Here is an 11,549-nt window from a genome sequence, read left to right as displayed (position 1 = left end):
CGAACTGGTGGCTCGTTGTAGCTCAGAGCAATTTGCTTTTTGGAATTCCAAAACAATTTCACAGACTCTTAGTAACTGACTTCTGCTCCAAAGATTTCTGTGAAATTTCTCTGGCATATTTATTATATCAATAAAAGCCGATAATAGAAATTTCAGTCAAAAATATTCGCAAACATTTTTAATAGACGCGATTTTAAACAGTAGGGTAATTTCCCAGGAATATTTATTAGCAATGAAATCGAAATAATTCTTATTAATGCTGAGAGATATCTGTTGCTCTTTACAAAGTTTCGGAGCCATCGCGTCAAAAACAGAAAAGTTATGACAAAAACTTCGTCATAGCTCAATGCGCCTATTTTAATGACGGAGCCACCTTAAGCTCGACCCAGTATTTTTGCAGGCATACTTTTCATCTTTGGACCTCTTGTACCGACAACAGCTTGGTCTTAAAACATTAAAACACATGAATTACTCATAGACTGAACTTGATTATGATGTTATTTTTTCGCGATTGGAATGAATATCACGTGACGATGACGTCACAATGGTTATTGCTCTTAATCAAATTGCAGTCGATATTCCCATTTTCTCTGGAAATGCTCTACGCTATGTAAATTTTGGCTGCTTGCCTTCTGCTGTGCCAAGTTTCACAAAAATATGTGAGTGGAATTTCTACATGAAGGCTATATTTTATGCGTAAACTGAATACTGGACTTAATACAAGCAAATTTGCTAATTGATGTATGTTTCTAGAAATGTTTTCCCACTCATTCTTAATTTAACTATCTCCAAACCACTAGGAGAAAGTAGACTTGAAAAACAGGAAAGTAAACGTATTAGGGTACGTAAAACTCAATGCTGACCTCTTTTTACAATTTGTAACTAAAGGCTACTTTCACGAAAACCGCGATAAAATCAAAATTCGTCGAAAATTCGTCGAATTTCATGACCATTTAAAACTTGAAATTGTCTAAGGTTGCATAAATATTGAAGCCTTGTTACAGTTTTGGATAATATTGTGCTCTGGGATTTCCTGTTGTCTCGAGCTTAGCACAACATGTCACGCCATTGTCACAGAAGGAAAATCCTGAGCCGATTTTAATTTAAACATTGAGTATCACAGGCTAATTTCATGAGGGTAGTCCAGCTACTTTGTTTGTTTTGAATGGCTAGTTTCATACATGCTAGTACTTGATTTACTCCTTTTGGGCCAGACTTTCACACGATAGATTAAGTATTCCATCTGATACATTATTTCTGGTTTAACTGCATGAAAAACATATGGGTATTCCGAGCAGTTTTCAGCGCCCTCTTTATAGAATTTCGGGTACCACCCTGGAAACGTAATGGGGATCAAATGCCACTCAAGTGGAAATGCCATAAAAGTTTCATTGCCGCTGGAATCTGTGGTTCTAACGGGCACGACACCCTGTGCCCTGAGGCATTGTCCGACTGCTACGTCCTCAAAAGGGTGGTGTTGTGGGCAGCTTGGTTCACCCAGTGCTTTTTTAAACCTTCGCAGTGTTTCACGACTAAAAACGTATCCTGCGCCACTGTTGTACACACCCTCGTGAGTTAAAATTCTGCCAAGGTAATGAGGTTCCGAGGTATTCAATTTGGATAGATAAGAACGAAGATTTTCAATGATGGCGTAAGTGTCATCGTCCGCTTTAAAGAACCAATCAGCATCGTTGAGATGGTGGTTATAAATATACTCCAGTGATGCTCTAGTTTTGTCAAACAACTTTTCACGCCCCTCTTCAACATTAAGCCCAATGGCGGGGAAATTGAGATCCTCTTTTGAGCTGAAAAACAGAAGGGTGTCGCAGCGCTTTCCCCACGTATCTTTGACTGATTTTGCTCTTTTAGGTATGTTGTCTGGAGTTGTCATTATCCAACATAAGATTCGTGTCTTGTTAACTTCAGGGGTCAAATAACCTCTCTCCTCTCGTTGAATGCTGAATCTTTTTGGTTCGGGAGGACGATAATACGCGTTAGTCTTATACTTGCTGACGTTTCTCTGAGTAGCTATTTTTGCGGTGTGCCCAGTTTCGATGTACTCGTGCATAAACTGCATGTAATTATAGTGTTCAAATATGAACATAGTTAAAACTCCCAGTACCATTCCCCAAGCAAAAGTGGAAAGCGTCGAGGCTGAAGAGGAAATCATGATGTCCTTTCAGTAATTTATTGCCAGCAGTCTCTCCTAAAATGTCTTCCGTTACGTTAGAAAAAACCTGAAAAGAAACGAAAAATATTATACAACTATCCCCCGACGGCGAGGTGAAAAGTGGTAATATATACCGCGACGCGAAGCGTCGAGGTATATATCTAGCACTGTTCACCGACGCTGAGGGGGATAGTTGTTTTAGTATTTACCAAATCAGTTGGATAAAAATGAAAAAAGGCAACTTTTCTGTATTTTAAAAACGCCACTCAGTAGGAGATTTGTTTACAATTTACAAACATTTTCGGGGGTTTTGTCAAGTTCGTTTTTACGATTTTGTTGCAAATTCAGCAAGAAAATATATTTCTGCCTACCAGTAAACGCCGACAAGCTAAAGTTCGTCGCTTTCTTGGCATTTGTTCGTACGACTTCTTCATTTATCACTCAAATTTCGTCTTCCGAAAATGTCTCGAAGCGAGACGCCATCTTGGCTTCGGTTGCAAAACAGTGCATAGCCAAGGATATTCCGAGTTAAGGGAGCCAATCAGAACGCGCGAAAATTGCTATCTACTCATTTGGTGAATAATAATACTAGCTATTTATAGTTCTAGTATTGTCTTTCTTTGCCGTGAAAGTGAAGATATTTTTTTTAGTTAAAACTAACAAGACCCCCATAATAGGGTTCATTGGGCTGCCGATTGCCCGATAAAACTTCGAAATATTTTCAAATATAAGCAAGTTGTAGGGTCTAGAGAGAGTGTTTCAACCGGTTTTATCTGGTTAAAAAAATGCGAAATTTCACATCACAAACCAACGAGTGTAACCCCCTGCACACTTTGGGACGTATTTATAATTTTAGCAGTGCCGAGTGAACGAGATTTGTGTATAAATTTCGAACTGCCACTTTATGGAAGGCTTACCTTTTTTATTTTAAGCGTTCTGGAATGTTATTGTCGTAGCGGCACCTAATTAAATATGTCGTTTCGCATCGTGATCATGGACGTATTGAAATCTGTGCGGCTCAATCAACAGAGATGAAAAACATTCTGGAACCGTATTCACAGTCTACATATCTTTTTTAGGTGAAAATATCCCCCAAATCGTCGGTCGGCGGCGCGGATTGTACCATAGCAAAAATATATTCGACATATGTAAACAATAAGAAATTCACATATTTGATCATAGTAGCACTTTTTAAACAATGTATGCTAAAATCTCAAACGTGGTAAACCACTGTTTTCAGGGTTAGAAAACAATGGGACCATTGTCGTCTCGTTCTTATTTGCATGTCCACAGCAGTTTGCATTTTGTACTGACCGGAAAACAGATAACATTTCTTTAAGTTCCACCATTCTTTATTATGGATGGCAAAAATCATGTCTGCTCCATAATGTAGGTGTTTTCTGCTGAAAAACGCTATTCAAAACAACATAGCCAACAAAAACAGCGAAACTTATAGTAATTTGGCTCTTGAATCCACGAGAGGCATAATGAGTTAACTTGTCGTTAAAATGCTCTTGCTTGGCACAAGCACTCTGTTTCGTTTTATTAAACTGTGAAGAGGCCAAATCAATGAGCAAATGTTGCGCTTTATTCGCCCTCAACTCATTATCCGTGAAGGCCGCAAACATCAAAGATAAAAATAACTGTGCTTCAGCCCTATTCATTAGCATTTACATTTATATATCATCTTGCAACACCCATAACAGACATGTTCGCAAACTCCTAACTAATAACTAAAGGGAAACCGGTCGTTTCGCCTACAAGTCGATTCGCCTAAACTGACGTCGATTCGCCTACATGATCTGAGTTGTTTCACTGAAGTTAAGATAAATATGACTGAAGCTTACCTGTTGTGATAAAACTCAAGCTTACCCGTCGTGACATGATCTCAGTGCGAAGACTAGGTTATAGTATATTATGCGTTTTTGTCATACAAGCGTACTTGCTTGATTTGGGATGGATCGTCTTTACACGTGACATGATCTCAGCGCGTAGACTAGGTTCTAGTTTATTATGCGTGTTTTGTAATACAAGCGTACTTTAATATGAGATTGATATTTGTGCATTTGGGATGGATCGTCTTTACACGTCCACGCGCGGTTTGGTGCGTTCCGGTTTGCCGAAATTTCGTTTTATTTCCATCAACAACTTTAAGTTACATAAAAACAAATGTTCCAACGTGAGCAGGGTATGAACAGTTAGACAAAACAAAGTTTACCTCTCAGAAAACACGCGCGTGTTATTGTAATGTAAATAATTATCTTCAGTTATCACCTATTTAGTGAATGAAAGAAAATAACAAATCACGGTTAAGATGAATTTAATGTGATCCTAATGAATTAATCAAACAACTGCTCGTATGTATAAGTAAATGAAAGACTAATTCAATAGAATCATTCGATCATTGATCACCATACGAGAACCATCTCTTCATCTTCATCCGAAAACTCTCTTGCCAAAAATTAATTCAAGAATGGCCGACAACTGCATCCAGTGTCAACAACCCGTCACAGCAAAACAACAAGGAATTCAGTGCGACGGTTGCTTCAAATGGAATCACAGAACTTGTAATACTGGTAAGTGAAAACTTCCATACTGTACTTCATTTATTACAGCCGAGGATCCGAGCAGCCAATCTATGCTAGATGAAATCGTTGCGCAGCTTACATTTTTTTTTTTTCGCAGGTATTTCTCAACAAGAATATCGCGCTGCTGTGCGCGCAGGTGGCGAGATCGTCTGGTTCTGTCCACTTTGTCCCGTGGCTGAAAGCTCTAGAATCTCCATGACAGAGTCATCAGCAGACATTCTAGAGTCAGAAGAGTTCAACCCTCCTTTGAGAGATTCGTTCGCGGACCAATCGACGATTTACGGTCCCCAGGCACAGCCAGCAATTGAAGAGTCCAGTGAGGAAGCTATGGTAGGTCTTAAACTGTTTTAAAGACTAAGAATGAGGAGATCTTGAAACTATACAAAATTAGTGGTCTTCAAACATTACTTTAAGCTAAGGTTTAGTTTGGTGAAATGTATATTCTGGTAAAATCGATGTTACCAATTTCCCGTAAAAGTGACATTTTGCGCGTTTAAGATTCTTGGTTTTGCGAAATTACTTCAAGGTAGTGTCAAAAAGTAGCTTGATATTATGTTTGCTGTACTGTATCGAAACACCTTAAAAGCCCTGTTGATGTATCGCACGCTTTAACATGAGAGGCGGTGAGAGGCGTATGTTCTAAATTTTAATTCTTTTTTCAGGAATGGACAGGTGGCGAAGCGTCAATTTCAGACCCGCGCATCCAGGACCTAACTGCGGATGACCCTCCTGAATTAACTTATCAATTGGTAGAAGGTGGTACGAAGCGCGCCAAAACCAGACTTGCAGATAGTGACGGGTACACCTACAACGTACAGCTTCGCAGACCCAATTCCACGTACTGGCAATGCACGGTCGTTTGTGTTCGGTCAGTCGCGTGCTTAGGTTTCTGCCGGTGTCACCAATGTAAGAAGCCTGGCAGTCGCAGCATTTGATCTTGTATACCGCTCCCCGTCTGTCCTCCGGTTTGTCTTTGTCCTTGAAGTTAGTAAGCTTTCCTCGGCCCCTCGCTCGCGCGTTCTCGCGAGGCTCGCTTCGCTTGCCCAAATAGGAGAGCTTGCTCGCAGGCTAGTCTTTTGGAGAAGGACATTTTTTAACTCTAGAAAGGCTTGTTTTTTTTCTTAAACCTTACCAAACAGTGTATAGAGGCATGTTCTATAGAAAAACACACATCCAACAAATTTTAAATTTTTGAGTAAAATCGTTGGTTAACCCCTTTGCGAAAAAGCCAATTTTTCCAGTTTTTTAAAATGAGATTTTTATAGTCGAGAAAGGCTTGTTTATACCTAACATATTATCAAACACTATCTCCTGGCCTATCCTTTGGAAAATTATACATGCAATAAATTTCAAATTTTTGACCAAAAGTAACCCCTTTGCGAAAATGCAAATTTTTCGACTTTTTGAGAAGGACTTTTTTTTTAACTGTAGAAAGGCTTGTTTTTTCTCTAAAACCTTGTCAAACAGTATACAGAGGCATGTTCTATAGAAAAACACACATCCAAGAAATTTTAAAGTTTTGACCAACATCGTGGGTTAACCCATTTGCGAAAATGCCAATTTTTATATATTTTTAAAATGACCTTTTTATAGTCGAGAAAGGCTTGTTTTATAATTAACATATTAACAAACAGTATCTTCTGGCCTATTCTATGGAAAATTACACATGCAATAAATTTCAATTTTTTTAAAAGTGAAATGCATCATTTGAATTCTTTTCGATCACAGTGTACGTTACATTAGAGTCTATATTCATGCCAACACCTCCCGCTGAAATGGGTGTTGACACAAATTCAAAATTATACCCAGGTATTGCAGGGTTAGAAGTAATATTAGCATTTCTAATTCTCGTTTCTCTAATGCCAATAACATTGAAGTGACAGTTAACCTCAGTCAAGCTCGTTCAATAAATGAGTTTGAAAGTTTTCAAGATTGTGCCTGAGACTACGTATATTGAGCTGCACTAAAGAAAACTGCTGCGTTTTTGATTGACTGTTTATCTTATCTTCGAATTGACAAAAGCTATATCAGCGTCAGAGTTAGTCTTTTCATCAAGATTTAAAGAGATCAATGTCATGAAGGCTAGGCAAACGCTCTCGATACGTTTTGGTTGGGAGATCATTAAACCGGATGAGGTTGTTTAATTGCCTACGGCACAGAGTAATATTATGTCCAAAATAAGGCAATTCGCGAAGCAGATTTTTGTTTTACATTGCTGGAGTTCTGTATGACATTGCAAAGATGATCAAACAGATATACATAAACTGTAGAGATGATCAGAAATAAAGGTATTAATCCTGACTACTTATCTCAGCTGAGGAGTTCAACCTGCTGTTCTGCTCTTGTCTCGTTAGGTTGGCGAGATGTTCGACGTTCCTAACTCTGATAGGACAAGAATCGGCAAACTTGCGCTGAAGGATAGATCCACTCTTCACCCAACAGAACGCATAGTGATATTTATTCTAGATCTACCACCCTTGCGTTCGCCATGCTTATGTTCTCGTCTAAACCGATAGCGGTCGCGCTGAACTTACTGGTCTCCCTGCACGCCACAATTACTTCATTTCTAGCCATCCGCCTTGTGAGCTTACATACATTACCAATTGATTTGGGACCTCCCCGAGTTGAATCTAGAGGGGGGACGCGGTCTGCAATGTCGACATCGTCAAAGAAACCGACACACCCATAGCGTTAAATAATCTAACACAGCCTGCTGGTATCTACCAAGAGAGAATAGATCATTCTCTCTTGTATCTACAGGGGCACCCAACGAGAATATAGTTCAAAACCACTAAAACATAGCATTGCTAAACATATTTTGGTATTTAAACGGTAGATATAGGCATATTTTTATCCCCTAAAAATTTTTCATCTGTTCGGATCTCCTAGCTGAAAGTCTAGTGATCCGAAAATTATAGGGATCAAAACTTACCTTTTCGAAAATTTCAGCCAGAAAAAAGGCTCCCGAAAATTCTAGGTGACCTTTTTAGGGTAAAAATCCGTTAAAAATAGGCAATTATACCATATTTTAGATGTTCGAAATCCTAGGAGAAGCAGGCAAGCAAGAAATTTTACAACAAATGTTCCGAAAATTCTAGATCTCAAATCGTCTTCCGAACAGATATTTTTCCGAAAATTGTCGTTAGGTGCCCCTGTATCTACTGCGTTCTCCGTTCTCCGTTAAATTCTGGGACGCCGAGCAGTTTAACTTTGAACGAGTAACTATAATCCTGAAGCTCATCAGCTATAGATTCTAGCTTAAGCAGTCGTTCTAGGATGTTTGTAAGAGATGCCTCTATTTTTCTAACTGGACCATGGGAACATCATACCCATGGCCACTGAACTTAAGGCTCGCTTCGGCTTCTCGATTCAAGATGGCGGACGAAGCACTGCTATCACTGACATTTCTCACACTATATTCTTGCTCTGAAACTCATTGCTCCAGGTTCTTCAAATATCTCTTTGGTTCCTCAAGCTGCTTCTTCAGCACTCCGTTGCTTTTCTTGAGGGATTTTACAGGATCAGGCAATAGAAATTCTGAAATCTTTCGTCAGTAACAGAGAGCGTAAAGAGACACGTCCTGCGAATCCAGGATTTTTTTTAGGAGGGGGTGCACTCGTCTCTTGCTCTACTTCAACACCAATAAGCCACAATTTTTTTTGCAGAATACTAGTTGTATTAGAAAACCGCAGGTCATCTCAGGGGGGAGGGGAGATGCGCACCCCCTGCATCCTCCCCCTAGATCCGCCCCTGCTGGGATTACTTGTTCCGAAAATTCGAACTGGTGGCTCGTTGTAGCTCAGAGCAATTTGCTTTTTGGAATTCCAAAACAATTTCACAGACTCTCAGTAACTGACTTCTGCTCCAAAGATTTCTGTGAAATTTCTCTGGCATATTTATTATATCAATAAAAGCCGATAATAGAAATTTCAGTCAAAAATATCCGCAAACATTTTTAATAGACGCGATTTTAAACAGTAGGGTAATTTCCCAGGAATATTTATTAGCAATGAAATCGAAATAATTCTTATTAATGTTGAAAGATATCTGTTGCTCTTTACAAAGTTTCGGAGCCATCGCGTCAAAACCAGAAAAGTTATGACAAAAACTTCGTCATAGCTCAATGCGCCTATTTTAATGACGGAGCCACCTTAAGCTCGACCCAGTATTTTTGCAGGCATACTTTTCATCTTTGGACCTCTTGTACCGACAACAGCTTGGTCTTAAAACATTAAAACACATGAATTACTCATAGACTGAACTTGATTATGATGTTATTTTTTCGCGATTGGAATGAATATCACGTGACGATGACGTCACAATGGTTATTGCTCTTAATCAAATTGCAGTCGATATTCCCATTTTCTCTGGAAATGCTCTACGCTATGTAAATTTTGGCTGCTTGCCTTCTGCTGTGCCAAGTTTCACAAAAATATGTGAGTGGAATTTCAAGATATCGTGGAATTTCTACATGAAGGCTATATTTTATGCGTAAACTGAATACTGGACTTAATACAAGCAAATTTGCTAATTGATGTATGTTTCTAGAAATGTTTTCCCACTCATTCTTAATTTAACTATCTCCAAACCACTAGGAGAAAGTAGACCTGAAAAACAGGAAAGTAAACGTATTAGGGTACGTAAAACACAATGCCGCTGACCTCTTTTTACAATTTGTAACTAAAGGCTACTTTCACGAAAACCGCGATAAAATCAAAATTCGTCGAAAATTCGTCGAATTTCATGACCATTTAAAACTTGAAATTGTCTAAGGTTGCATAAATATTGAAGCCTTGTTACAGTTTTGGATAATATTGTGCTCTGGGATTTCCTGTTGTCTCGAGCTTAGCACAACATGTCACGCCATAGTCACAGAAGGAAAATCCTGAGCCGATTTTAATTTAAACATTGAGTATCACAGGCTAATTTCATGAGGGTAGTCCAGTTACTTTGTTTGTTTTGAATGGCTAGTTTCATACATGCTAGTACTTGATTTACTCCTTTTGGGCCAGACTTTCACACGATAGATTAAGTATTCCATCTGATACATTATTTCTGGTTTAACTGCATGAAAAACATATGGGTATTCCGAGCAGTTTTCAGCGCCCTCTTTATAGAATTTCGGGTACCACCCTGGAAACGTAATGGGGATCAAATGCCACTCAAGTGGAAATGCCATAAAAGTTTCATTGCCGCTGGAATCTGTGGTTCTAACGGGCACGACACCCTGTGCCCTGAGGCATTGTCCGACTGCTACGTCCTCAAATCGGTGATGTTGTGGGCAGCTTGGTTCCCCCAGTGCTTTTTTAAACCTTCGCAGTGTTTCACGACTAAAAACGTATCCTGCGCCACTGTTGTACACACCCTCGTGAGTTAAAATTCTGCCAAGGTAATGAGGTTCCGAGGTATTCAGTTTGGATAGATAAGAACGAAGATTTTCAATGATGGCGTAAGTGTCATCGTCCGCTTTAAAGAACCAATCAGCATCGTTGAGATGGTGGTTATAAATATACTCCAGTGATGCTCTAGTTTTGTCAAACAACTTTTCACGCCCCTCTTCAACATTAAGCCCAATGGCGGGGAAATTGAGATCCTCTTTTGAGCTGAAAAACAGAAGGGTGTCGCAGCGCTTTCCCCACGTATCTTTGACTGATTTTGCTCTTTTAGGTATGTTGTCTGGAGTTGTCATTATCCAGCATAAGATTCGTGTCTTGTTAACTTCAGGGGTCAAATAACCTCTCTCCTCTCGTTGAATGCTGAATCTTTTTGGTTCGGGAGGACGATAATACGCGTTAGTCTTATACTTGCTGACGTTTCTCTGAGTAGCTATTTTTGCGGTGTGCCCAGTTTCGATGTACTCGTGCATAAACTGCATGTAATTATAGTGTTCAAATATGAACATAGTTAAAACTCCCAGTACCATTCCCCAAGCAAAAGTGGAAAGCGTCGAGGCTGAAGAGGAAATCATGATGTCCTTTCAGTAATTTATTGCCAGCAGTCTCTCCTAAAATGTCTTCCGTTACGTTTGAAAAAACCTGAAAAGAAACGAAAAATATTATACAACTATCCCCCGACGGAGAGGTGAATAGTGGTAGCATGTACCGCGACGCGAAGCGTCGAGGTATATATCTAGCACTGTTCACCGACGCTGAGGGTGATAGTTGTTTTAGTATTTACCAAATCAGTTGGATAAAAATGAAAAAAGGCAACTTTTCTGTATTTTAAAAACGCCACTTAGTAGGAGATTTGTTTACAATTTACAAACATTTTCGGGGGTTTTGTCAAGTTCGTTTTTACGATTTTGTTGCAAATTCAGCAAGAAAATATATTTCTGCCTACCAGTAAACGCCGACAAGCTAAAGTTCGTCGCTTTCTTGGCATTTGTTTGTACGACTTCTTCATTTATCACTCATATTTCGTCTTCCGAAAATGTCTCGAAGCGAGACGCCATCTTGGCTTCGGTTGCAAAACAGTGCATAGCCAAGGACATTCCGAGTTAAGGGAGCCAATCAGAACGCGCGAAAATTGCTATCCACTCATTTGGTGAATACTAATACTAGCTATTTATAGTTCTAGTATTGTCTTTCTTTGCCGTGAAAGTGAAGATATTTTTTTTAGTTAAAACTAAAACTCATTCTATTACTTGGCAATTTAAAACAATAAAAAATCATTCAAAGGCCGATCAAAAGCCTTTATCCGACGTCGGGCAGTAAGTTAGTGGTCCCTGGAAGCATTTCAACGAGTCCAAATTTAAAGTGATGCAAAGTTTAGAACATTTATTCAGACTCTGT

At 39.2% G+C, this 11,549-nt stretch overlaps 2 protein-coding genes across 2 annotated transcripts; both read right to left on the bottom strand.

The window, feature by feature from the left end:
- Positions 1 to 270: 270 nt before the first annotated feature.
- LOC140937857 (glycoprotein-N-acetylgalactosamine 3-beta-galactosyltransferase 1-like) lies at positions 271 to 2,170 on the bottom strand. Its single transcript, XM_073387429.1, has one exon. The coding sequence runs from the start codon at positions 2,168 to 2,170 to the stop codon at positions 1,148 to 1,150; it is 1,023 nt and encodes a 340-aa protein (XP_073243530.1). The 3' UTR covers positions 271 to 1,147.
- A 7,533-nt stretch (positions 2,171 to 9,703) lies between these two features.
- On the bottom strand, positions 9,704 to 10,726 carry LOC140937856 (glycoprotein-N-acetylgalactosamine 3-beta-galactosyltransferase 1-like). The gene has a single exon (XM_073387428.1). The coding sequence runs from the start codon at positions 10,724 to 10,726 to the stop codon at positions 9,704 to 9,706; it is 1,023 nt and encodes a 340-aa protein (XP_073243529.1).
- Positions 10,727 to 11,549: the final 823 nt, after the last annotated feature.

This window comes from Porites lutea, chromosome 5 (genome assembly GCF_958299795.1).
Source record: "Porites lutea chromosome 5, jaPorLute2.1, whole genome shotgun sequence".
Classification (NCBI taxonomy): Eukaryota; Metazoa; Cnidaria; class Anthozoa; order Scleractinia; family Poritidae; genus Porites; species Porites lutea.
The sequence above is the reverse complement of the archived record's forward strand: the minus strand, read 5'-3'. Positions and strand labels throughout refer to the sequence as shown.

What these genes read in the sequence shown, in the direction of transcription:
- LOC140937856 (XM_073387428.1), bottom strand. Translation starts at nt 10,726, where the DNA reads ATGATTTCCTCTTCAGCCTCGACGCTTTCCACTTTTGCTTGGGGAATG.
- LOC140937857 (XM_073387429.1), bottom strand. Translation starts at nt 2,170, where the DNA reads ATGATTTCCTCTTCAGCCTCGACGCTTTCCACTTTTGCTTGGGGAATG.